The sequence below is a fragment of the Carettochelys insculpta genome, chromosome 29 (genome assembly GCF_033958435.1).
Source record: "Carettochelys insculpta isolate YL-2023 chromosome 29, ASM3395843v1, whole genome shotgun sequence".
In the NCBI taxonomy this organism is placed as follows: Eukaryota; Metazoa; Chordata; order Testudines; family Carettochelyidae; genus Carettochelys; species Carettochelys insculpta.
The window spans coordinates 7,356,972-7,384,717 of NC_134165.1; the positions used below are offsets into that span (position 1 = coordinate 7,356,972).

The window sequence follows — 27,746 nt, forward strand, 5'->3', positions numbered from 1 at the left end:
TACAATTCCTTATCATGTACTACTACTGATGGACAATGACTTCTTACACAAACACATCCCTTTCCTGCATATACAGTAGCTGATTTTTGTTCAGTGAATATATCAAACATACATCTTTTGAGTCCTTCATTGTTTATATAGAGACATTCATCCCTTTCTTGTAAATTTTGATCCTCACACACGTAACCCAAATGTCCATGGGCCACGCATTGAAACATGTGAATGGTTTTCCATTGTTGGTTTTTTTTAATATGTCCGGGAATGATGGTCTGTGGAGTACATAATCAAAATTTTTGTTAGTTGGATCCACAGAGGTAACATTGGATAGATGTCAAGCGTTAGGCTGGGGTATACAATTACCACATATGCTTGGAGAACCATTTGATCTTTAGTTAGGGTAAAATTTACCATTTTCCACTATGCCATTAATTGTCTTTCCCCTTTGAAACATTTTCCCACAGCAGTTTCCTTATTTCCAAATTTCCTTGTATACCTTCCTGGATTATTTGAATAATCAATTACTGACGTATTTCTTGAGCTTGTGTACAGGCTAATGCTAGTGACACGTTTTCCTGTACTGATCCCATAGTTTCTGCTAAAAGTAACAAATCCCTTACCTCTTATTATTGCCACACTGGCAATATTCTAGAAAATAATTTTTGTCCCATTCCTAAACTTTGTTAAGGATGCACTGATAAGTTTTCCCAACTCTTGTATTTCAGCTGTAGCATAATTTAGTTCGTTTGCCAATACCTCTGTGTTAGCAGCATCCAGTACACCAACTCCTAATCCAGTTCTGCCCAAGACAGTTTCCAGTGGACCTCTAGGGATTCTTTTCCTTATGGGTTTGTCAATATATCATAGTTTAAGCCATGTTGCCCACCCCTTATGGAATGTGTGTACATACAGGGCACATTGAGGTATGATCTTGGACACATTTAACCCAGTCCAGCTCAGTTTGCTTTAGAGATCGTATTGGTGATATTATGGCTTGCTCTCTCTGATCCAGTTTTACCACATGTGGCCCATTTAATGGGTGTCGTCTTGATTTTTGCTTGTCAGACTCAGTGGTAATTATTTTAAAATTTAATTTTACCCTAAGGCCTTGCAATACATATTCACCTTCTTCAGCGGGGATATCAAGAAAATTAATCAGACACTGATTTTGTAATTGAACTTTAGGCTGTGTTTTCACACAGTTAATGCCCTATGTTTCTTGAATCCATTCTGGGGAGTCCCAGTTCCCCTATAACCTGGATATCTACCTGCCATGGTGTTTTAGTGCAGTTTCCTGTTATTTGCAGTTGTTTCCCTGAGGGACTTGTCAGTGTGCTAGGCCTTGATTCCCAGTTTTGAAACAGGTGAGGCTCATTAAACCCCCTTAACATCCTAATGTCAGTGTCCCCTCCTGGCTGCCATGCAAACCTCATAACTTTTAATATCCCACATTTTGGAGAGAACATGGGAGCTTTAAGCATATTTCTTGTTTCTCTGTGAGCTTAAAGCTGTCAATATTGTATATTGTAGTTTTTTGGTCCCGTACAGTTTCCCATCATAGTGTTAGACTGTCCGGTCATTAATGACAACTTAGACTGTGATGGGGCTTCTGGTGACAGCCTGCCAGTTGTTCGATTATAGCAATGGGCAAAGCCATTTTCCCAGCCCAAACAACAGCTAGTGTTATTGAATACAACTGGATTGACCCAACATTGTGTCATTAATTACCCAGAAGTTATTTTTCCACACATTTACTACATGGATATCAACAGGCCAGAGAATAGGGTTAGGTAGTAGAGAAACAACATGTAACATAAGCACGTACAGTTGCGACAGCAGCTTCTTCATAATGGTGCCCGAGTCACTTGTATTTTCCTGCTGATACCAGCCTTTTCTTAGAATTCTGAAAGGCAAAAATAGACATTTTTCTACCCTTTCCCCCTACATGGGACCACTTAGTGGTTACGGCTTGGAATCCCCTCTCCAGGGTTTAAGCTTTGAGGAATGGAACCATTTTAACTTTGGCATGTTTAGCCTCTTGGACCAGATTTCTACCTGGTATACTGTTGGGCTGGCCTTCTCCACAGTGTGCACTGGACTTTCCCATTTCATTCCCAAGGAATGCTCTTGCTTTGCAAATTTCTGATACTACACCTGATCTCCAGCTTCCCATTCAATAGGCGTTTTTATCCAGCCCAGTCTCCTATCCATCTTTTTTTTATGTTATCACCCAGCTGTTCTGCTATTTTCTTGTGGATTTCTGGTAATGCCTCTAAAAGAGACTGAATCCACTGGTCATTTAAGACTTTGGGTTGCCACCCATCTGGAATATCGACATCTAACCAACATGGTTGGTTTCTTCCCGTCATTGCTACAAAAGGAGTATAATCATGACTTGCTGGGATTGACCTTAAAGCCATTAGGATTATAAGAAGCTTTTCATCCCAATCTTTCCCATTTTCTTTTACCATTTTTCTTAGAGCATCCTTTAGAGTACGATTAGTTCATTCCACTTGTCCTGAGGATTGGGGGTGTCCTGCTGTGTGGAACCTTTGCTTAATGCCTAGCATTTTACATCGTTCCTACATAGTTTCTCCAATGAAGTGTGGGCCTTGGTCTAAATCAGTTTCCTTTGGCAGCCCCCACTGGCTAAACACCACAATGGACAATTGCCTGGCTGTAGTTAAAGCTGTGTTCATCTTGGATGGGATGGCTTCTCTCCATTTTGTAAAGAGAGCAGCAATTACCAAACAATACTTGTTTCTTGGAGTCACTGGTAAGGGTTCAGTATAGTCTATTCTGTATCCGGGCCCACGGACCCTCAATTTTTTGAGCAATGGGATTCTTTTGTGTCTGTGGGTCTGCACTGACCATAGCACACTGCCAACAATTATTACACCACCACTTTACATCATCCCTTGAGGTGGGCCTCCACCCTGTATCTTTGACCCTTTCCACAGTCTTGTCCACCCCAAAATGCCCTTGCTCATGAACATATTGAACCAGTTCTGTTCTGACCTTTTTAGGCATCATCCACTTCTTATGCTGTTCCCCAAGGTCTGAGTCATGTTTAGTGGCCCACACTACCCCTTTAGGGTCTTTGTGTCCGTGCCATTTCCCTCTGACTAGTCCTTGCCTCACTAATTGCTCAATCTCTTCCTCCTCTTCCTGTCGTGTTTGTGATCCAATGTCTCTGGACTTCTCACCTGTTTTTGTGCACTGGTTACTACACTGATTACCTCCTCCTTTTTCTCACTTGGTGTTAACAGGGCTCCTTGTTTGGCTAAGGCATCTGCCCTGTTATTCCAAAATCCTTCCTCACTTCCTGGTTTCTGATGTGCTCTTACATGAGTTACATACATGTCTCCTTTCCTGCCCTTTACTAGGGTTGCCACTTGCTCCCAGTATTGTTCATGGGCCACAGGCTTTCCATCACCTGTGCACATTCCCCTAGCTGCCTAAATGGGTAGCCGTGTCTCTACTGCTCTGCACACCTAGTCTGAATGAGTAAATATTGGCAGTGTGGTTTCCCTCTCCTCCTCCTGTAACACTTTCAGGACTGCCACAACTTCTGCAGCTTGTACTAAATGTGGCCTCACCAGTCCCTTCAGTTCCTGGTTGGTATTTACCTTTACAGCTCCAAATCCCATTTTAGCTTTCCCAGTGCTGAAAAAACTAGATCCATCTACAAACCAGATCTGTGTATTTTTCTGCTGAGCCTTTTGCAAGGTAAGTCCTGATTTCACTGGCCAGTGCACCTGCTTGTACTCTGACAGGGGATGTTCATGTTCCCGCCTTTGCTCTACAAGACCATATGGCACAGAGGACAGTATCTTTCTCTTTTCTAGAGTTACCCCTCCATTTTCCAGAGCCAGAGTCCATTGTGCCTGCCTAGAGTTAGATATGTGCCCTCCTTGTACCTTTCCAGAGATGATGTATTTCAGTGCGGAATGTGTGGTCTGTACTATGATTCTGGACCCTCCAGTGATACGCTCCCAATGCTGCAAGGCCCACACTAAGGCCAACACTCTTTCTCGCAGAGGGTAAAATTCTGTTCAGTGTATTTCAGTGTTTTGGACCCATAGCCCACAACCTGTCATTTCCCTGTGCTTTGCTTCTGTAGCAGCTCTGTTCCCAGCGCTTGGTCATTGCTAGCCAATTGCAGGATGAATGGCTCTCCCAGCTTACGATATGCTAGGGCTGGGGCCTGAGCCAGATCCTGCTTCAGGGTCAGTAAGGCCTTTGCTTGATCAGGTCCCCACTCCCATTGCTGCCCTGGCTTTAGGAGAAGATACAGTAGGTGTCTCTTATCAGCTTACATATCAATACAATCTCTCAAGGAATTCAGGGTTCCTAACAGGGCTCTTAAGGATGCCACATCATTAGGGGCAGAAAATTTTCCAATCATTTCCACCTGTTATGCATCTGGGGTTTGTTCCTCTTTTTCCAATATGACCCCTAAATACTTTACCTCTTGCTGTACCAAATGTGCCTTGGTTCTGCTAACCTTGAATCCAGTGTCTTGGATGACCTGTAACATGCTCAGTTATCTTACCAACTTCCTCCTCGTTGTCCCCATACACTGGTGTATCGTCAACATAGTAAATGACTCTCCTTTGGGCTTTGGGTGTTAATTTTTCCCACATCTTAACTAATTGCAGGGGCACTATTAAAACCCCATGGGACTCTTGTGAAACAGAACTGCTGTCCCCTATAAGTGAACCCAAATTTGTACCAATATGCGGTGTGCAAGGGAATGGCAAAGAAGGCATTAGAGAAATCTATGACTGAGAACCACTGTGCTCCTGCGGCTACTGCAGCAACTACTTCTTGGTACTTAACTACTGCTGGAGCAGTGGCAGCGGTTACTGCATTTAATGCTCTAAAATCCACTGTCATTCACCAGGTTTTCCCATCCCCCTTCAGTATAGACCAAATTGGGCCATTTTTATTGCTGGCCATTTTTACAATAATACCTTGTTCTAACAAACGTTCAGTTGTGGATCTTAGTCCTTTCTCTGCCCCTGGGGATACTTGTATTGACACTGTGGAGAAAGGTCAGGCCCTCAGATTAAAACCTGAGCATCAATTTTTCCACATTCCAATTTATTCTTAGCCGATACACCAGGAAACTTTTCTACCCAATGGTCCCTTTCCTCTGTTTGCCCTCCTTCTGGGGCCTTTACAGCCACACATCCATGTATGGCATTAATGCAGGGAGTGTATGTTTCTGCTGGCTCTTCACTATTTCCCCACAGGAGCCCATTGGCTAAATCCACTACCAGTCTCTCCTGACTAAGGTAAGGCATTCCCAGGATTCCACCCTCCTTGTTCTCATTAGCAGTTTGTTCCTGTTTCTGTACACAGTATTTGATACATGAGTCCTGATTCCCTACAAAGGTCAGGATTGGTCTTGTGACATGTGTCTTAGTTGTCTCCCCTGTATATGATATGAGCTGTACTGAATTTTCTGTTTCTACAGCATGCCTGGGAAGCCATTGCTCTCCCAGCACACAAACTGATGCTCCAGTGTCAATTAGCATAGTGGGGCATGTTTGTTCCCCCTCTCTCCCCATTATTGCCTCTACAGTAGGACGCCCCCATTTGTCATACTGCAGTTTAGCCACAACCTTCTGGGGAGGCCGGCATCCCTTTTGGCTCGGGGTCTATTATGGGATTTACAGGAGCTCCATCAATCAGTTCCTCTTGCCTCTCTAACTGGACAGTCCTCAGCAGTAACTCACTTGTGGTTTTCCCATCCCATCTCTCTTTTGGCTCCCCAGCCATCATGAGTTTCCTCCAGACCTCTGTTCTCAAAGCATCTCTTGCACCCTCAGTGCAATGGTTTCTGTTCTGCATCTGAATCCATTCCTTCCTCTTGCACCTCTGTTGTTTATTGCACTGCTCTGTCCTCTCCCTCTCCTATGCCACTGTGCACCAGACCCCTTTTCTCCTAGCTCTCCTTGAAGGCCTGGGGGACCATTGTTGGCAAAAGTTACTGCCTGTACAGGCTCCATTCTCCTGTCCTGATTTCCTTTTCCTGCCTGTCCCTGTGTTTCCCAGAAAACTACTGCTGCTCAGAAAATATCCTGCATTAACTCTGGGTATCCCCTCCCTAGATCAATGGGTCATAAAATCACCTTCATCTTTGAATTCAAGCCATCTAGCAATGCAGTCTTAAAGGCCAATTTGTTGAAATCAGGGCAATTCCCGGTACCACTGGCATAACCCCAGCAGCCATGGCCAATATTTCCTTCTTAATAACATACAGTTCTGGAGTGTCACCAGTGCCCTGTTCTGTTACATGGAACAATTTCCCCAGCTGTCTGGCTGGCATCACAACCTTCATTACTTCCTTCACCCAGTCCCATCAGGTAGCTGCAATACCATTGCCACCTAAGCGCCCCTCAGCACTGAGTATCACTGTACAGTCAGAAGCACTAGTATAGGCCTGGTCCAAAACCTCATAATCTGCTGGCCTCCATGCAGTCCGTGAGAGCACCTGCACCCTCCAATCCAGATGTGCCTTTTTCTAGGGGTCCTAGTAACTGAGTAGGTGCTTGTATCTGATGTGGGGTAAAATCAGAAACCTCCATAATGGTTTCCCTGAATTGCCTTTGTTGTTGTGCATCATTTGGTTCAGGTTCTACTCTTGTTACCACCCTGGTGATGACTGGAGCCACAAAGGTGCTTGTGCCTTTACTTTCAAATCCTGTAATTCCCTTTGTACGTAGGGCCCCTCAGGAAAAGCATCAGGGGGATATGGGCACCCAGGATCTCTTGGTTCAGGATCCTTCCAGGTTTCCTCACAGGTCTCTGTGTCCCCAGGGTCCACACTCACACCTCCCATTACTGCTGTTATTATGCCCCTCTGGGTTACCAACATGTTTTCTAGCTTCTCTATTCGCTGTCTGCAAATTGAATGGTCATTGCCTGTCTGGGCTAGATCCTTATTTTACTGTAACACTGCTCTCACAGCTGGCTGTGCATCCTGCAGCTTCATGTGCAATGTAGATAGCTCCATGTTCAGGCTTCCCACTGTGAGCTTCAGTGGTTTGCACTCTCCTGTCTTTGCTTGTAGAGCTGTTACATTCTGTAGTGCTGAAGCTGCACTGGCACACTCTGATGCCTTATACTGAGCCAGATTGTCCTTCGCTATAGCCAAATCGAATTTATAATCCTCCATTTGTCTTTCCTGGTGTGCTATAGGCTGGCGAGGTTGGTGGCAGTTTTCCACAATGCCCAGGCTGCTGCTGCTTTGACAGCCTTTTCCTTTGGTTTTTGTTTCATGCCATTACAGAATGCTTCAAATCCTTTACAAGCAGAATCAAGGGCATCCCTCTCCTGGAAAGAATCTTGTCCCCATAAGCATGGGCCCTATTCTGACCCATTTACAAGGAGAGGGGCTCTTCAGCTAACACCCACCCATCCAGGTCCCTTTCCTTGATTTCCTTTCCCTTCTGTTCCTTCAGGATGAACATTTTACCATACGTCACAATGCCACTACTATTCTGCTTCTGCTATTGCTGTATTAGGTTAGATCAGTTCGATCCAAACGACCTTAGGCTACCCACATTCTCCACCGAATTTGTTACCCACACAGATTTCTCATCCCTCCATGCTCAGGGATATACACACCTTTACCCAATCTGTAGGGCTCAAGGCATGACCCTGTTAATTTAAACTCCCACCCTTACCAAATTGCTAGGGCTCGGGGTGTAATTCCCTGCGGTTATGCAGGATCTGTACCACTGAAAAAGCCTTACACAGTAATATTCTTATTTTCTATTTATTTACAATTACCAAGAAAATAGAATACATGCTAAGCACACAGTATCATGCTTACCAATCCTGATAAGGCAGGCAGGCAGACTTCCCCTGTTGGGACAGACAAAGTCACTCTCTGGACGCTGGTTGCTGCAACTCGGGGTCTTGGGGAGTGAGTCCTTGTTAAGGTGTTCCTTCTTCCATTTTTCCTGCTTGATGTTCTTTCCTTTCTTTGCTGCTTGATGTTCTGTTCTTCCTCCTTTTTCCTTCTTGGACCGCAGTCGCAAGTAGTGAAATTTGAGTCCTGCTTGGCTATACCTTAGCCAATTATTTTAGTATAATTTTACTAACCAATCATAGTCTACTGTAACAGAGTTACCTAACCAATCATAACCCTCCACCTTAACTGATTTACATCTAACAAAATTAATTATGCGACAGATGGGAGCAGTTACAAACCAGACAGAGATTATACAGAAAACAGTAGAAAAGTGAAGACAATCATCATAGGATGGTGATTCCACACCCTCAGCTATTGATAAGTCATTGCTTGCCGGATGAAATGCTGTTAGCTAAGTTTTCTTTACCCATCTTGAGATCTGTTTAACAGTGGGAGGCATTAGGATGTGGTCCTCATCTTCACAGCCTGATGTGACACTATTATACTGAAATGTAGATAGAATGTGAGTATGTGACTTGTAGCTTCACAGTTAATGATTGCTGCTCGCTCTTCGGGCTGCAGATGAGCTCTAGGCCTCTCGGAATGGCTAGAGAAACCATACTGCTTATACTGTTACACTCCCACCTGGCAGCCCCTGTTCGGCATTCCCGGGTCTCTGCCCAGCCACTCCCCCTTGCACTGACAGTGCTGGTCTGTGCACTTCTCCCTTCCTGGAGGCTTTGCCCAGCCTGTTTCCCTGTCTCCAGCCTGATAGCTGGAGCTTGCTTTACTTTTCTGCCCCCACTCCCACACTGGCAGATTGGGCTCACTTCCCCAAGCTTTGATTGGTTCCCTCCTGCCCCACACACACCAGGCTCACCCCTGTTCCCTGCATTTACACCAGGCTCAGTGCACTCCCTGTCTGCGCCCCAAGCGCACTGTTCTGCTTCCACCTCCCACATCAATAGTCTGGCATCACTCCCCCAGGATTGTTCCTAGTTCTGTTCCCACATCTCCATTCTCTTGCACCAATAGGCCCTCACCTCTGCCTCTTCTCTTCTAGGGAGGCTGTGCTCCCCTTCTCTCACATACAAAACCCATGCTAACAGGAGGCCTGAAGCACTGTCTCCCTTCCTCCTCCCTCTGGCTTGCCCGCTACCATGCCTGCACTTGGGGATCTCTGCCTAGTTATTTGCTCCGCACATGTTGATAGGCCAGGCTTACTGGTTCCCCGGTGTCTGAGGTGTGCCTGGGAGACATGCACTGGCAGGCTGGGCTCATTACTCCCCTGTGTATACACCTGGCTCCACAGGTCTCTGAAGCCAGGTACAGTGTGCCTCTTCTCCGAAACATAGTGACAGGTTGGGCTTATGGCCCTGCCCTCTCACCCCTGGTTCAGATTTATGCTTCTCCGTGTTGACAGCTTGGACTTATTGCTCCCTGGACCACAAATTTGGCTCCCCTCTGAGGAGGGACGGTAGCTGTTCTCAGGTCTGGGCCCTTCTCATGGCTAGGGTTCGCTGAGACCAGCTTTATTAACTCCCAGTAGATGAGTAGCTCTAACAGCATGAATCTGAGAGCAGAGGAATTGCTAGGCCAGACAAGGGATTCTCTAGTTTTGTCTCTTGTTCCTTACAGCAGCCAATGCATGCTTTAAAAGGAAGGTGCAGGAAACCCTGTAATGGACAGCTGTTGAATAATTTGCCTATGGGGGAAGCTACTTTCTGAAGACAAGAGGGTGTACACCTCTTTAAAACTCTTTGGCAAGGTGTCAGTCATTCCTTATATAAATCCTGGAAGCTCTTGCCATATAAGCAGCCTCATATCTCCTTGTTATGGGGTTTTATATATCACTGTGATGCCTGGGCAACATGAATATTAACTAACAAGAGCCCATTAAGAGAATACTTTTGAAATCATGTTTAAAAACTCTTGTCCTGTTTTGTGGCTTCAGCTAGCAAAGGGCTGGAGTGTTTGAGGATATGAAACTGAACAGAGGAAATTGGTGTCACACTCAGAGACTTAGAAAGTCACAGAGACAGCGCTATAGTTACATTTAACCCACAGAAAAGGTTTGAGTCACTTTAATCTGTAATATTAACCATAAAAACCAAACCTGCATCTGTTTATGTAGTGAAATGAAAGGTGTTTTCCTGCTGATCATGGCTACCTGCTCTGTTGTTGGGTTTTTTTTGTTTTGTTTTGTCTTGTTTTTTAAATTTGTCTTTTTGTTTTGAGTGTAGAGAGCCACTGTTTATCATATTCTACAATATCTGTCTCCAGCCTGATTCACCAACTTGAACTATCTTCATGGGTTTCCCAAGACTGTGGCTCGATACCGAAGCATTTTAGGTGTCTCTTGCAGGTGTCTTGAAACCTTAGTTTTGGGCATTTCTGTCTTTGGCTCTCCTTTGACTCATCATATGAGTCTTAAGGAAGTCTTCCATCATGCATCCTACACACATGACCTAACCAATGAGGACTGTGCTTGATGATAACTGTGAGGCTGGAGATTTGTGTCCTCATTAGTGATTTTTGTGTTGCCAGGTGATGCCTAGAATTGATTTCAGGTGAATGGTATTGAATCTCTTGCCTGCTATATGAAGTCCATGTCTAGCTGCAGTAAAGGAGGATGCTGCATATGCAGACTTTATAAATCAAAATCTTAGTCTTTGTCATAAGTGTCTTGTTCTTCATGCTCATTTTGTGAGGTGACTAAAGTTGGCAGATGCCTTCCTGTCATGTATGTCCAATTCCTCATCCAATGACAAGTCCTTATTAAGAGTGGCTCCCCTATAACAGAATGAGTCCACAGGTTAGAGATTGGTATTGCTAAGTCAAGTTACTGTGTGGCCTACTTCATGGGGGGGTCGTCAGGACAAACTCTTCCTTTGACTTCCCTTATGCCTCTCATCTGGGGTGAAGTAATAGGGTTGAGAGGAGAGCAGTCTGAGGTCTTCACCAGAGCTATTAAGGGGTGTCCAATACATTTGCTACTCACCATATGTGGTAAATAAGACACTGTATTGTGACAGATATGGGGGTGGCCAACCGATGGCTCTTGGAGCCTTTAAATGCAGGTCCTCCTGCAAGCTGCATGTGGGGAATACCATCCACCCGCTCCTCGCATGTGCCCCACCGCATGGTGGGAGAAGCTTGTGGCAGTCGTGGTGACAGCCCTATTGAATTGCCAGTATGGAATTAGGAGGGGGAGGCTGGGGGTGCCTGGCTGAGCGGGAGGGTATTTATTTAGTCAGGGGACCTGGGAGTGCCTGGCTCTATAAAGCTTTGTATAATATAGTGTGGCGAATGTGGAAAGATGAAAACCACAAGTGTGGCAATCTTTGAATTCCTAGTGGACACAGCTGCACTGAACTGACTGTCAGTGGAGTGATCTGAGGCCATAGATCTGGGCCAGAGCATAGATCTAGCCTCAGAAGCGATTTATGAGCTCTTGTAAATGAACTTCACTAAGGGAGACAAGCAATAGTGGTAGCAGAAAGCAAGGGGTGAGCAATTGGAAAAAAAAGAAACAGCAGCCCACAGGGCGAGTCCCTGGCAAGCTGACACCACTATTATTTACCTGTGGAGGCACAGGTATCAGGTGATCGCAGCTCTCATTGGTTGCAGATTGCCATTCACAGCCAATGAGCATGCTGAGAAGCAGCACAGAATGCTTCCTGATGCTTCCATTGGTCACAAATGGTTATCCACAGCCAAGGAGAGGGACAGCCTGATACCTGCAGAAGTGCAGGTAAATAAAGAGGTGGGGGCCTGCCGGGGCTAACCCTTGCAGGCTGCTGGTTTGTTTATTGCCCACCCCTGGCATAAAGGAATTCTCTCAGAGCAACTTTTCACACCGTAGTCTTTGCTTTCAGTGTAGCAAGGTGGAACAAGTACCAGAGGGCTATCCGTGTTAGTCAGTATCTGCAAAAACGACAAGAAGTCCTGTGGCACCGTATAGACTAACACTTTTATTGGAGCATAAGCTTTCGTGAGCAGAGACCTACTTTGTCAGATGCATCTGTTAGTCTATAAGGTGCCACAGGACTTTTTTCTGATTTTTCAAGGTGGAACAGTTTGCCATCAGATGGTATAGGAAGATAAATGCCATTTTCTACCTTCTGAAATGCATATCTCAAAAGTGATGAGAAGGATATTCCAAACAGCATCAGTGCCAGAATACATCCTTGTTTTACTGCACTTTTATCTCAAATCTTTCAGAGGAGTTTCCTTTGAATACATTTAATATTTAAGGCACTTCAGGGAGCAATGGCTTACTCTGATATAGTTGGATACAGTGCTGTGAATTTCTTTTGGTGTCCCAGTGCAGTTTTTCTCTAAAGTACCATTACATTAAGATTTTTGTTTTGTTTTATGGCTTCAAGACATAGCTAAAATAAACAGTGATTGATTTTTATGCACTTCCCTCCATTTTATTTTGGAGAGTTCCTGTATTCTGTCCATTCATGTCATTCTTAATATTTGCTGTCTCCTCCTCTTTTGAATTCCACTGATGTCTGTGCCTAGTTCATCATCCCTGTTCCACTAGTCCAGCCACCTATCCATTTATGTACCCCATGAAAACAGTTTTTATCCAGCTGGCTCTCAGTAACCTCAGCTGAGCCACTGGGTGCTTCCCATCTCCAGCTGCCTCTCAACAAAAATAAAACAAACATTACAGTGACAATATAAACAGTCCAACTGTCTGTAATTAATCCTTTCACAGAAGCAATGTACCATTCTCTCTGTCTTCTCTCTTCCCTGTGGTCACTTACGGTACCTTTAGCCCTTTCATCTTTTAAACCCTACGAAGCACAATCCTTGGCCTATGAAAAGTCCGATTGATGTCCTGACAGCAAGTGCTACTCACAGCAGCTAGTGTTGACAGGAGTGTAGTTTCCTCAGTGCCCATACCTGTCGGCTTGGCTGTAAAATGCTATGGACATCAGTGACAACTCATTAGCTACTGAGAAATGATCAGGGACCATCTTTTTCTTTGTGCTTGTCTGGTGCCAGGTTCAGTAGTGTCCTGGTCCATGGCTGATGCTTATTGGTCCTGTCACTGTAGAGAAGATATTAAATGTGTTTTCTGGCACAGACCATAATTTCATACCACTTTTTGTTCTCCAAGTCACAATTGTCCCAACTATATAAAGTTTGGGACCATTTTTCTTTCAGTACCTTTTTTTCTGGCCCAAAAATATAAATTGCATATATAAAAAAAGAATGAATAATGTGTCACTGTTTGTAATAATAATAGTAAGTAGCGACAATTTGTGTATGTTCTAAGGACTAGGTTTTATTTTTATGCGGTCTGGGCCGCAGACCACACTTTGGCAAACGCTGCTCCAAGTCATTGTCACCGGGGATTTCTATGTATTCCAATGCAGTGAGGCACCTGTATTTGCATCTGTGAGCTATAGTCCCTGTTTTGTTAGTGACCCAGATCCAAAAGCATCTATTTACTGTAAACATACCTATTAAAACTTGTTTTTCAATGAATAGGTAGTATTAACTGGAATATTTTTTACACTTTCTTTTTGGGAGCCTGGCTGATAACTTAGAGCTAATGAGTAACTTTTAGGGCATTTTAATCACATGTGGATCAGTTAAACACCTACTCATTTTTACCCTTGGGTGAGTTTCAGTAATGCTTTACTGTTTACCAGGACTGAATGTTTTCTCCTCTCTCTGGCAGTTATGGCTTCTGAGGAGGAGGAGATGGTTCCCATGGAAGTGGGCTCACCACCCGTCCCAAAGAAGAGTACTCCGGCTGGGCAGTTGGATCAAACCACAAGCAGAATAGGGCCCAAACTGTCTCCTGAGCCGCCTGGAAACAAGCCAGACACCCAGGACTCCAAAAGTGAGCGTCTTCTAGGTTATGCTCAATTTCACGCTGTAGTTCAGCTCTATAGCAGCTAGCTTTTCCTCTTGAGGGGGAGGCACGTTCTTCAGCTATTTCAAAGGGACCCTGGGAACCTTGTTTTTTATTCTTTGTTCCGTGTAATTTTTCATTTTTTAAACAGTTCAGCTCTTTTTTTCCCCTTCATAAAATAATTATTGCCCAAGCCCAACATGTACAGCACATCTTGCAGTCATGTATCAGCACGCAAGAGCGGCCCTACAATGGCAAGCAGTGGTGTGACGAAGTGTGACGATATCCTTAAAGAAAAAGCTTGATGATGATGGTTCATTGGTGATCACATCCCCTGCATGACAGTCACTTTCCAAAGCTTTAAGAAGGATGGTCTCAGCTCCAAGAATTAAGTATAGGAAAAGGCCTTTACTAGCTTCTGTTCGTGATTACCCAGTCCCCACATTCCTGCTTCTACAACAAGTCATGTTAAAAATAAATGAAAATTCACTGCTTTTGGCTGTTTCATTTTGGGAATAAGGGAATTTTGAAGTGTGCCACTTATTTCGAAGCACCTGCCTCTATACAGCCAGTCTGCATTCAAAATCAGCACTTCAGAAGCACGACTGGCAGCCGTTGTGCTAATGAGGCACTGAATATGCATGTCAGCACCTCATTAACATGCCCCTTCGGAAAGGAAGGGGCATGGGTAGACACGGCCCTAGTGAAATAGTTTTTCCTAATATCCAACTTAGACCTCCCTCACTGCAATTTGAGGCCATTGCTCCTCATTCGATCATCTGTCATCACTGAGAACAGCCTCTGTCCATCCTCTTTGAAACCTTCCTTCAGCTCGTTGAAGGCTACTATCAAATCTCCCCTCACTCTTCTCTTCTGTAGGCTAATTAAGCCAATGGTCAGGAAGCTTTTCCGGATATCTGTCCTGAATCCTGCCCTTTCTGGAAGAGACTGGTTACACTCCCTCATAACTCTGTAAATGATTCCTCCGTATCCTGGGTGTCTGCACATTTCAGGTGTCTTTAAGCAATTATGTTTCTTCCCAGGGCTCTTATACAATCTGTCTGACCTCAGTCCTTCCAGCTCCTCCTCCACTGTCTTTCCACGTTGGTGGTTTGCTAATAATAAGATGCCTAGAAGTATATGGTGCGTCAGCTCAATTTACACCATTCATTAAATCCTTGATATAACGGACCTGGCTATACTGGACATTGGTTATAACAGACGTCAGCTAGTGATTCCCCCCGCCCCAAGAATATAGAGTACTGTACTGTTCTGTAGAAGATTCACCAGAGCCACCACCAGGTCCTTCAGCGGCTCAGACTTCTGCTGCTGCGGCTTCCCTGGCTGGGGCTGGGACCAGCACAGCTGGGTTTTCTTCTCCTTCCCCCGCACCCTCCCACCTGCTCTGAGACTGCCCCAGAGGTTGGAGGAGCCCCCACGCTATGCTCTGAGCATGGGCAGCTCAGAGCCAGAGAAGCCACCATGCTCAGGGCAGAGCGTGGGTGGCTAGGAACTGGAAGAGCCCACTGACTATGCCCTGAGCCCCAGCGGCTCAGAACCAGAGGAGCTGCCATGCTCTGCTGGAGCCAGGAGGAGCTGAGGTCAGTGAGTAAACCCTCGGATATAACGGACTTTCGGTTTTAACAGACACCCCTCCCCCATTGGTCCGTTATATGGAGGATTTACTGTATCTCTAATTATAGGTCCCAGAGTGGGCCAAACACTGCACAGGTAGCAGAAACCCCTTGGGTACCATTTTAAAAAGGAATATGGGTGCTTCTGAAAATTTCCCTGGTCTGGGAATTACACCATAACCCAAGAAATGATACCGTGAAAGAATAACAAACTATGAGGGAGAGCAAGGTCAGCAGCAAAATTAATAGCTGCAGAGTGTGAGCCCAGATCCATTGTCCTTTTACTGCCATATCACACTGCAGACTTGTGCCTCGTGTGTCATCTGCTTTCCCTCCTCCGCAGCTTCACCTAGTTTCTTGCTGGTGGTTTCATGTACCCGGAGGCCTTTTCTGGGGTGCCGTTGGGCGAGGTGCTCTACAGGCAAGTGGTCCAGAGGCAGTGCTTGCACCCAGGTGCCCACAGTGTAGGGCTCTAACAGGGCGACAAGGCAAAAGGAAAGATTGGAACATTTGCACACATAGTCTTGGGAGCAGATAAGTAGTTTTCGAATTACACTTTAGGATGGGGGATGCTTCCAGGCACTGAAGACAAGGGTGCCTGGCATGAGCCAGGCAGGGACTGTGCACTGCATCTTGTGAAGCCTTGTGCCTTCCTAACAGCTGCTTTTCTTTTTCAGCTCAAAACCTTACAACGTGTGAGGTCTGTGGTGCCTGCTTTGAGACCCGCAAAGGCCTGTCCAGCCACGCTCGCTCTCACCTGCGGCAGCTTGGTGTGGCAGAGTCTGAGAGCAGTGGTGCTCCCATCGACCTGCTCTATGAACTGATGAAGCAGAAAGGCAAGCCTGACAGCAGCCCAATGTCCCCAACCCTCAGCAAAAAGTCCAGCTCCCCCAAAGAAGGGACAAGCGGCTCTCCACGGCCAGCACTGTTGTCTCTCAGCAAGACAGGCGACCGCTCGCCAGACCCCCCCATGAACAAAGCCATCAAGTCCCCACCAGGCTTCTCCTCAAAGGGTCTGTCTCAGCCAGGATCCCCCATCCTCAAGAAAGTTCCACCTGCACTCTCGGGGTCCCCCCCTCCGAAAAACCCCGAGGACAAGACCCTCAAGCTGCCCATGAGTCCCCTGCAGAGCTCTCCGAAAGCACAGTGGCCACAGCCCGAGGAGGAAGGGCCCTTAAATCTAAGTGAGTCTCTTTACCTTTTGGTGTTTCCCACTAGACATGGCAGGAGAACTGAGTGTGTGGGAATTTGCTGACCCAAACTCAATGCTGCTGGCTTGCTGGGTAACCTGCTACAAGGTGTCCTTTCGCTGCCTGCCCCTCCTCCACCCCGGAGAGAGTGGGTGCATGGCTCTGTATTTCAGCTGGGAGTGGGACTCAGCAGTTTTCCAGCAAAGGCCAGGCTGCTGGCATCTAGGCTAGATGGGTCTGCCTTGCAAACATCCCAGGGCAGAATCCCAGTGTGCTCCTGGGCTGCATTCGGTGTGTCTTGCAGATAGGCCTGCAGCTCCTTTCCTGTCGCTGGAGGATGAGTGCTAATGATAGCTCGGTGTGGGGCGTGATTGTCATCTGTTTCTGAGTTAGCTGGTGTGGGTTTCTTTGCTCCTTCTCTCCTCCCCCTCACAAACAGATCTGGATAAAGTCAGTGACCCTGCTACGCCTGCAGCTATTCACTGCCCTCTCCCCCCACTCTTCCCCTGCCAGCTCCTACCACGTTTCTCTCCAATCAGAAAAACGGAGGCCACCTCCTGTGTTTTTCTACCAGTTCAGTTAAATTGATCATCCATCCTGCTGTTTCTCTCCATGTGTGCACTAGCCATCTCCCCAGTCCTGTTCTGGGAGCTAAGCAAGTCTATTAGCTGCGCGTCTGAGCCCACTTGCTCCTGGAAGGGAGCCCTGCAATAGTTCCCAAAGTGCACCCACTTGCTGTCTTTGTATAGCCGTTCTCTGCAGCACCCTGTGCCTGTTGGGAAGCAAAGAGCATTTCAGGATGCAACAGCCAATCTGGGAAGAATCCTAGTCTGGCTAGTTTGACATCTGACTAGCTTTCCTTTGCTACAGAATTTGAGCTGAAGCACATGCACGCAGACGCGCACACGCACACGCACACACACACACACCCCTACCCACCCACACACCCTCCTGCCACAAGTGTGACTGAGGCAGTGCAGCAGCTGTTCAGTGTGACCTGGTTGAGGCCTGGGAAGACTCTTCAGTTCTGCATAGAAAGCACAGGTGGATTTTCTCAGCAGCTCTTGTCCAAAGTGGGCTGCAGCAGTTGGATGTCTGTCAACTCTGAGCCGGAAGTGAGGTATCAGGTGCTGACTGCTCGTGGAATTGGCAACTGGAAATAGTCCTGACTGCACACAGTTAATTACGCACTCCTTCTCCAGCCCCACACATACACACTGTCAATGCTGCCATATCTAAGTGCAGCAGAGTATGGTTTGGAGCCTGATAGCTGCTGCTTTTTAAGCTCAGTATTTCTTTTCTAGGTTTTGTAAGTAGTAATAGTTTTGCTCTGACAGGACTAGGCTGAACTCCTCACTCTGTGGAAGGGGGCAGTGGTGACACGAGCTGTTGCGTGCTTCCCTATCCACAGTGTCTCGGATCTCACCTGGAGCAATTTTCTTTAGCGCTAAAGGGAGTTTGGCCTCTGGCACATCCGTTCCTCACCCTCTGCCGCAAGGCAGCAATCAGTCCTGCTTGTGCTGGTGTGTCTTGTCTTTTGTCCACTTGGATCTGGACTTGCACAGAACAGCCATCCTGCCCCGGCCCTGCAAATAAACGTTTCTGTGTCCCAGTCCCCTTTGCTATCGTTCATCAAGGTTTGTCTCATTCGCAGTGGTGACTGACCTTTCTCTATTATTTAGTGAACTCTTCCACAGCTAAAGCCTGATTAGATGTGATTGATTTGCCACGCTTCTTCTGCTAAAAGAAGCAGTTGGGAAAGTAACTGTCAGTTTGACATGTTTCAGACTGTCTCATGTCCTGGCATCCTCATGTCCCAGTCCTCTGGCAAGTTAGAACAACCAGGCCTAGATTTCTCAGTTACACAGGTCATTGAGGTGCCAGTGGACTGTGCTCCCATTGACATTAGAGCCCGTTTATTAGCCTTCACTGAGGCTGCTGGGATCTGGGCATCAGTCTTTTGGGGAGCATATACCTGAGTGCACATTTCAGACCAAGACGTTTGCCATTACCTTGACGTCTTTGGTGTTTGCTTGGCATTCGTAGACATGCATGGGAGAGACTGCTACTCTAAGTGCATTTGGCAATTTGTCTGCGGAAATTTGCCTGAACTATGTGAGCTTGTAATGATCAGCACCCCAGTTCTGCACCTGCTCAGTAACAGTATTCCAGTCTTCACTCTCAGCCATTCAAGTGAGGCTTCAGAAAGCCCCAGCCCTTGTTAATTTCTTGGTGCCACCTGTATAATGCCCCTGTGGAATTCACCAACTTCTTAAAATTAAATCCCTTTTAAAATTAGGTCAGAGATGTTCTCTGCTGCTTAGCAGGGACAGGGAAAGCAACTACTCTGGAGCTGGTTCTATACCAGTATCAAAAGGGGCCTGTATGCCCAGCATGGTTTAAGATTTGGTATTGCGCACAACTGAGGCTAGGGGACGCCAGGCGTTAGCACTTACCCTAAAGCTTTGTTTGTAGTCCCAGCCTGTTGCAAAATGTTGGACTTTAACGTCATTCCATTCTGATTATCTTCTTGCTTTTTCCTATGTGAAATCTCACCTGATTATAGCAGTTGGTACCACTGAGGTCAGCTAGAGCTGAAATTAGAGCCCTATGCCATCCGACACTTTGGAGCCCCAGTTTTCAAATGGCATAAAGTACTAATCTCTAAATCTAGCAATTCGTGGGATACTGCTATTGAAGTGAAATGGGAAGGACTGTTTAGCTGGAGAAGCAACACGTAGGTTTTCAGGAATGGTAACATTCTCCAGAGGCTGTTCCTGGGCCAGCAAACAGAAAATAAAATGTTGATCCCTGGTCACTGTGCACAGCCTTTAGCCACCGCCTTCTACAGCTGTTTGGCACATGTGGTAAATGGAGACACAGAAATGATGAAGTCCTCAAAGCCAAGGTTTTTGATGGAATTCCAGCATGAACCTCAGGGAGCTGCCACAGCAAAGCTGCCTGAGCCAGCGTGAAAATTTACCTGTCCTTTAGGGCTGCCTGTTTAAAATCTCTAGAGAATGCAGCTTATAACCTCTTCATTGGAGAGACAACCCATGCCACTCGAACCACGTCCCTTTTGGGTTGTAACTGGTGCTTGAAACATTCTCCTCCATGACTGTATGTATTATGATCAATGTGTTTTCTTTCCGCAGCTGTAGATAGTGACTCGGGCAAAGAAATTGACTGCCAGTTATGTGGTGCCTGGTTTGAAACCAGAAAGGGGTTATCGAGTCATGCTAGAGCCCACCTGAGACACCTGGGAGTGAATGATCCAGATGCTAAAGGCTCTCCAATTGATGTTTTAAATGACCTCATCCAAAGTGAAGACTTCAAAAGCCGTCTTTCCTCTCTCCTCCCTAGTGAGAGAAAATCATTAGTGGAGGCTGGGAGCTCGGACAGACCCAGCCCCAAGAGCACAGCTGCAGCAACACCTGCATCAGGCATGAAACAGCCACCTCCACCAAGGCCTTTGGGCAAACAGCCAGCCATCCTCTCAGCTCACTCCCTTCCGCCATCCAAGAAACTGAAGCCACAAACCCACAGGTTGTCAGCTGAGGCCAATCTGCAAAGAAAACAGGGCCTTTCCTCCAGCGCGTACTGGGCTTCAGATGCTGGGATGTCTCCACTCAACCTCTGTAGGTTCTCTATCATCACTGCCTCCTGTTCCCTCCTCCTCTCCCCCTTGTTTACATTAAGCAAGGCCTGATGCCACTCCCTATTGAGGCTTCACCAGTGTTTGGCTAGCACAGTGTACTGGACATCAAGACTCCTGGGTTCTGTGCCCAGTGCTGGGATGGAGTGTAGCCCAGGAGTGTGGGAGTCAGGACTCCTGGGTTCCATGTCAGGGCAGTGACAGAGAGTTAACTGGGCTCTTGATCCCAAACCCTTTGATTTTCCTTTTTGCCATAAAGTACTCTCTCACTCCACTTTCTGAGCTAGCTCCTCTGTCCTTCCTCAGCCAGGCACGCATCCCACATTCCTGCTGCAGTACTGAGCAGATACAGAGCCCAGCCCTTTCCCTTCCCAGGTAACACCAGGTACCTGCTTGGGCACTGTCCATTCAGGAATCCTCAAGTCAAATGGGTTCTGGCTGCTTGGCCACCCAGATCAGGGAGGGGAGGCCAAACAGTCTGATGCTCTCATGTCTTGTGCAGCTTAAGCTCTCAGTGCTGCTTGATAGACAGTGACTGCTGCATTTCCAGGGTATTCAGTGGCCTAACCTGTACAGTATGTCATGGTGACTCAGTGCCTGGACCCCTGCTAGAAAGCTGGTCCAGAGCTGTTTTCATCCTGGGTTGAAATTGCCCTGCCTTCCCTTGGCAGCAGGGGAATCAGCCTCTCTTGTCCTTCATTTCAGGCCAGCGTTCATCAGGCCTTGGGCCTGAGTCTAGTCCTCAGTCTGGGAGTGGGGGTCTGTTTCTATTCTCCCCTTAACTTGGCACAGTATAGAGGGCAGGTTCTGCTTCCCCCCGCCCAATGGGGAAGAATGACCAGGGGCTGGTTAGTTTGTACACTCTCTTCTCTGTAAACTGGTGATTTAATGCTGATTGGCTGCTAAGCTTCCCTCCCTTTCAAGTAGCTTGTAAAAGAATTTGTAAGCTGCCCCCACTCACTGCTAAGCATTTACCTGTAGGAGATTGCACGGCTCAGACTGTGGCTTGCTTACGGTCGCAAAAAATATACACCACTTTATGTTTCTCCTCTTGATCCTTCCAGTTACACACTGAGCAATGAGGATGTCCCGGCTCACCCTGCAGGCAGGAGATCTGCAGAAGCCCAGAGGGCAGGGGGTTAAAGATACACTGCATTTGAAGAAAGAGTGCTCAGCACTTTGGTTAGCCAAAAGTGACAAGGACACATTTGGTTTAGCTGCTTGGTGGACAGCAAACCTGCGTGCGATCTGAGCCTGGGTTGTCAGGCTAACTGGACAGGTCATTTCAATGTCGGTGGGAAGGAGATTCAAACAGGTGTGAAATGTGTATCTTCATCCGGGCTCTAGCATTCCTGCAGGTCCCCTTCCTTCCCTCAGCATGCACCACACATAAACACCCACCTCTAAAGCCTTGGGCAAACAGGACATACACACAAAAGAAGACATTGAAGTGACTGTATTCTCCCAGGCCTCCTGGATCGCAGCTCCTACTGAGGCCTCCAGCCATAGTAGTGGCTGTGTCTAGGCTCACAGAGAGTGCCTGCTCTCTGCCCCTGCCATCGAAGCCTGCCCCATGTGCTCTGTCCTCCTGCATTGCCCCTGCCTGTCACATTTCCCAGGGATTGTGTGATGGTTTGATTCCTTTCATCGGCTTTGTTCTGGAATCAGCTTTGCCATTGTCTTGTCTTCTGGTGTGTGGTGTGTTTGCTTTGTGCCGCTCTGTTGGGGGGGATAATCCTGCTAGCGTCTCAGTGCCCCAGTGGCCATGGGCTGCACCTTCCCAGTGCTACAGTAAATGCACATCTCCCCTCCTTCTTTCAGCCTCTGGATCAGAGCCCGTGAGGGACATCCGGTGTGAGTTCTGCGGCGAGTACTTCGAGAACCGGAAGGGGCTGTCCAGCCACGCCCGATCCCACTTGCGCCAGATGGGGGTCACCGAGTGGTATGTCAATGGCTCCCCCATTGACACACTGCGGGAGATCCTCAAACGCAGAGCTCAGTCCCGGGGCAGCACTGCAAACCCACCAGCCCCGGGGCAAAAAGCCATGACCAAAGCCATCCTCGGCAACATGGGATCACTGGAGCATCGCAGCCCAGGAGAGGTTCACATGCCCTCCATGCCCAAGAAGGTCCAACAAACCGGGAATCCCATGAGACACTCTTCTACCTCTTCCCCGCCCCCAACAGCCAGGAAGATGTTTCCGGGGATGGCTCCTCCTCCTTTCCAGAAGAAGCTGAAACAAGACCAAATGAGAATGGAGATCAAGCGAGAGATGATATCTGGGGGCCTCCATGGGGAGCCCCATTCTTCCGACAGAACCTGGTCTCCTCGGGAGGAGCTGTCACCCCTGAACCTCTGTAAGTGTGAGCAGCAGCATTCCTGCCAGCATGGGTGGTGACTCAGAAGTCAGTGATTACCTGACTTAGTAGGCAAGAGCAGGAGAGGGAGGGGGAAAGAAAGCACTGCCGTGTTTGGCTACTGCAGGGGAGTGAGAGTCAGGACTCCTGTGTTTGATTCCTAGCTCTGCCACTGACCACTCTGGGCACATTGATTTCCTGGTTGTTAACTGGGGACCGCACTTAAGTTTCCTAGGAGGAGAAGGGGAGGTGCGACAGTGTTGGTAACATGGTTTGGGATCCTCATGTGCTACATCATAGAAAAGCAGAATGACAGCAGCTATGTTTAATCCACCTGATGTTTGGGTGCCTCTTTGCTACAGGGATAGAGGGCTTCAGTAGCAGAGGCATGGTGCTCCTGCGTGGGCTCTAGATCTCTTGCAGCACACAGGTTGATGGGGCAGGGCTAAGTCCGTGAGCTCTCCAGAGGCATGGAGGGGTGTGGCTGGGCTGCACTTTGGGGCCCTAAGCACTCCTTCCTCCATCTCTGTCCCTACAGCCTCCCGTGCTGATCCCGTGCGGGATATCCGGTGCGAGTTCTGCGGCGAGTTCTTCGAGAACCGGAAGGGGCTGTCCAGCCACGCCCGATCCCACCTGCGCCAGATGGGGGTGACTGAGTGGTCTGTCAATGGCTCCCCTATTGACACACTGCGGGAGATCCTCAAGAAGAAGGCCAAGCCCTGTATGATCAAGAAGGAGCCCCATGCTTCGGGCATTGAGCCCCTCAAGCCAATGGCTGAGGAAGGTGCAGTTCCCAAGTCCCCTGGAAAAATGCTGCAGGCCATGTCCCTCCCCACTTTAGGCGGAAGGACGGGAAAGCCCAGTCCCAGTGGTTCCAGCATGGGCCGCGAGATCTCACTCTCGCCGCTCACCAGCAAACCCCAGAGTGGCTTCCTAACGCCACTCTCTACAAAGCGGCCACTGCAGGAGGAACGGCTTGGGAGCCATGGCGAAGTCAAGCAGAAGACTTACATCCAGACCGAACTGCCCTTCAAAGCTAAGGCAGCTCATGACAAGCCTGCACACACATGTAAGTGGCAAGGTGGCAGGGGAAAAATCTGTGCCAGAGCCCCATCTTGGCAGGGGCAGATGGGCAAAGAGCCCTGCAGAGAGGGTCCTAGTGGAGAGCCATGCAAGGTCTCCAGGGGTTGGTGGAGAACCCTGCTGGGCTGTGTCCCATCCTGTGGGGAGCCAGGGGTGAGTCCTGCTGGGGTGTTTACAGTTTCTTTTCCACTCTCCAGCATTGAGATGTTTCCTGCTTTGTTCTCCCCTCTGCTGCCCTATGCCCAAAAACTAAGAGAGCATAAAGGGGCTGGGAAGTCCACTGCTCTGAACCTCTGATCTGGTGTCACAGATCTGCCAGGTTGCCAGAGCAGTTTGACTGGTGCCAGAGGAAGTTCTGAGTCTTCACCTGGTTATGTCTACACTGAAGCTGGGGAGGCTGCCTCACAGCACAGGTAGACACATGCGCTACCTCTGTTGAAGGTGGCGTGCTAATAGTAGTAGTTTAGCTGGGGTTGCACAGCAATGGCTTGGACTAAATACTTGGTTACAAACTTTCCCAGAGCACCTGGTAGGTATCCAGGTGGCTAGTTAGAGCTACTCACCTGTGCTATTCCCAGCTACAATGCTGTAAACATAAGAACGGCCATAGTGGGTCAGATCAAAGTTCCATCTAGCCCAATGCCGGGTGTCCTGATGGAATGAACAGAACAAGTAATCATCCAGTGGTCCATCCCTGCTCACCCATTCCCAGCCCTGACAGAGGCTAGGGACACCGTCCTTTCCCATTGAGGTTAATAGCCACAGATGGACCTGTCCTCGATGAACTTATCTAGTTCTTTTTTGAACTATATTAAAGTGCTGGCCTTCAGAACATCCTCTGGTAAGGAGTTCCACAGGTTCACTCTGTGTTTGTGTAAAGAATTACTTCCTTGTGTTTGTTTAATTTGTTGTTGCTCCCCGTTACTTTCATTTGGTGACCCTTAGTTCTTATGGGAAGGAGTAAATAACATATATATATATTTTCCACACCAGTTGTGATTTCACAGACCTCAATCATATCCCTATTTAGTCATCTCTTTTCCAAGTTGAACAGGCCTAGTTTTATTAATCCTCCTCATATGGCAGCCATTGCTTCCCCCTAATCACTTTTGTCACCTTTTCTGATTCCAATATGTCTTTCTTGATGTGGGGCAGTAGTCAAGATGTGGACATACCAAGGATTTATATAGAGGCAGTAAGATATTCTCCATCTCTTTCTTAATGATTTCCAACATTTTGTTTGCTTTTTTGACTGCTACTGTACATTGAATGGATGTTTTCAAAGAGCTGTCTACGGTGACTCCAAGATCTCTCTCTTTTATATGTATAGTTAGAATTATGTTTCCCAATGTGAATTATTTTGCATTTATCAGTATTGAATTTCATTTGTCATGTCACCTAGCTTTGTGAAATCCTTTTGAAGTCCTTCACTATCTGGTTTGGACTTAGCTATTTTGATCAGTTTTGTGTCATCTGCAGATGTTGCCACTTCACTGTTTATCCCTTTCAAAAGATCATTTATGATAATACAGTTGATCTCTGTATGAACCACTCGTGGACACCAGCTGTCTCCATTCTGAAAAATGACTATTTATTCCTGCCCTTTGTTTCCTAACCAGGGATCAATCCATGAGGACCTTCCCCCTTATCCAATACCAGCTTACTTTGCTTAAGAGCCTTTGGTGATGGACCTTGTCAAAAGTTTTCTGGAAATCTAAGTACACTATATCCACTTGTCTACATGCTTGTTGTCCCCTGAAAGAATTCTAGTAGATTGTTGAGGCATGATTTCTCTTTTCAAAAACCATGTTGAGTCTTCCCCAGCAAATTATGTTCATCTATCTGTCTGACAATTCTGCTTTCTACTATAGCTCTAACCAGTTTGCTCGGTACTGAAGTTAGATTTACGAGCCTTTAAAGGTCAGGATCACCTCTAATGCCCTTTTTAAAAATTGATATCACATTAGCTATCTTTCAGACATTAAGTACAGAAGCTGATTTAAGGTATAGGTTAGTAGTTATGCATTATCACATTTGAGTTCCTTCAGAATTTTTGTGTGAATATTGTTGTTGTCCTGTTGACTTACTACTGATTAGTTCCAAAACCTCCTCTAATAACACCTCAATCTGAGACAGTTCTTCAGATTTGTCACTAAAAAGTATGGCACAGATATGGAAATCTCCTTCACATCTTGAGCTGTGAAAACTGATGCCAAAAATTCACTTGGTTTCTTCACAGTGACCTTATTGTCCTAGAATGCTCCTGTAGCAGCTCAATCATTCACTGATTCCACTGACTATCTGGCAGGCTTTCTGCTTCTGATGTACTTAAAATTGCTGTTTTTGATTAGGTATTCTTCGACTTCTTTTTCGGTATTCCTAGTTATATTTTTACGCTTCATTTGACGGAGTTTATGCTCCTTTCTCTTTTCCTCACCAGGATTTAACTTCCACTTTTTAAACAGCTTTTTATTTCTCATTTATTCTTTTACTTTGTTGGTAAGCCATAGTGACATTTTTCTTGGTTCTCTTACTGTGGTTTTTAATTTGGGATATTCATTTAAGTTCAGCCTCTATTATGGAGTTTTTGAAGTTTCCATGGAGCTTGCAGGGATTTCACTTCGGGCACTACCTTTTTAACTAACATGCTCAGTTTTGCACACACCTACCCACCACAGGGATGTTAAATTTAATTCTATTATGGTCTCTATTTCCAAGTGTTCCAGCATATTCATCTCTTGGAGCAGATCCTGTGCTCCACCAAGAATTAAATCAAGAATTGTCTCTCCTCTTGTAGATGCCAGTACCAGCTGCTCCAAGAAGCAGACATTTAAGGTATCAAGAAAGTTTCTGTCTCCATCCTTTCATGAGGTGACATGTACCAAGTCAATATGCAGATAGCAGAAATCCTCCATTGTTACTGATTTTTTTATTTTGATAGTCTCTGATCTCTCCCTTAGCTCAGTGAGGGACGAATGGAGGGGAAGTTTTGAGCACTGGCCTTGTAGACCCAGAGTTGTGAGTTCAATCTTTGAAGATGCTATTTAGGGGTCTGGGGCAAATAGATTTGAAAAAAAAAATCAGGGATGGTGCTTGGTTCTGCAGAAAAGGTGGGGACTGGACTCAGTGACCTCTTGAGGTCCTTTCCAGTTCTGTGTGATATGTAAATCTCCATATTTAAAAGAAAAAAATTCACAGTCACTGTAACCATCCTGTTTAGGTGGTTAGTATATGTCCCTACTACTATATTCTTATTATTCAAGAATGGATTACTATCTGTAGAGATTCTGTGCTATAGTTTGGTTCATTTAACATTTTTACTTCATTAGATCCTTATATTTTCTTTCGCATACAATGCCATTCCCCCACCAGCACAACCTTTTCTGTCCTTCTGTTATATACTGAACTCTTTCTTATCCAGCATACAGTATAGTGAAAGTAAATACAGATAAGTACAGCAAATGCAGTATACATTTACAGTGTACAGTACAACTATCATTGGTAAATAAAGTACTCTGCATACATTTTTGTTAGTTTCTTAATATCTAATCTTGCTTTTCTTTAGTGTTATGCATTGCTAAGCAGACCTCTTTATTGTCCAGAATATTAGAGTGTCCAGCAACCTTCTGGTCCCAGGGCTGTCGGATGTGAAAGAATTTACTGTGTTTTGTACCCTGTGTCCCATTGATTGTTCTCATGTCACCAAGTTTCTGTGATACCTGTTAATACAAGGCACTCTAGTTCAGCCATCTTATTATTTAGACCACTAGGGTTTGTGTATAAGTATTTTACAAACGTGTCACATTTTAGCTGTCTGCCATTACATGAGGGGATTGAATGGCATTCTCTCATTTAGCTGTTTCTCATCAGCCCTTACCCAGCCCAGAAAGCAAACCAGTTGGAGCTAGCACAGTCTGTCTGCCCACGCTGGGAAATAGTCTCCCAGGGTAGACCAACTGGCAGAAGGAGCAAACTGAACACAGCGGTGTGATCACCCAATGGCACTGGCCGCAGGATTAGTTTA

General features: G+C 46.5%; 1 protein-coding gene across 6 annotated transcripts in view; it reads left to right on the plus strand.

Moving 5' to 3' along the window:
- The window catches only part of WIZ (WIZ zinc finger), a 183,620-nt gene that overhangs the window by 151,588 nt on the left and 4,286 nt on the right, over window positions 1-27,746 (plus strand). For 5 of the 6 annotated variants that reach the window (XM_074979610.1, XM_074979612.1, XM_074979611.1 and 2 more), the window contains 5 exons: window positions 13,626-13,790; window positions 16,114-16,620; window positions 19,782-20,264; window positions 22,103-22,639; window positions 23,178-23,708. In XM_074979610.1, coding sequence (XP_074835711.1) covers window positions 13,626-13,790; window positions 16,114-16,620; window positions 19,782-20,264; window positions 22,103-22,639; window positions 23,178-23,708 — 2,223 coding nt within the window. The remainder of the gene's footprint in view (window positions 1-13,625; window positions 13,791-16,113; window positions 16,621-19,781; window positions 20,265-22,102; window positions 22,640-23,177; window positions 23,709-27,746) is intronic. The other variant, XM_074979613.1, reaches the window with a different exon arrangement.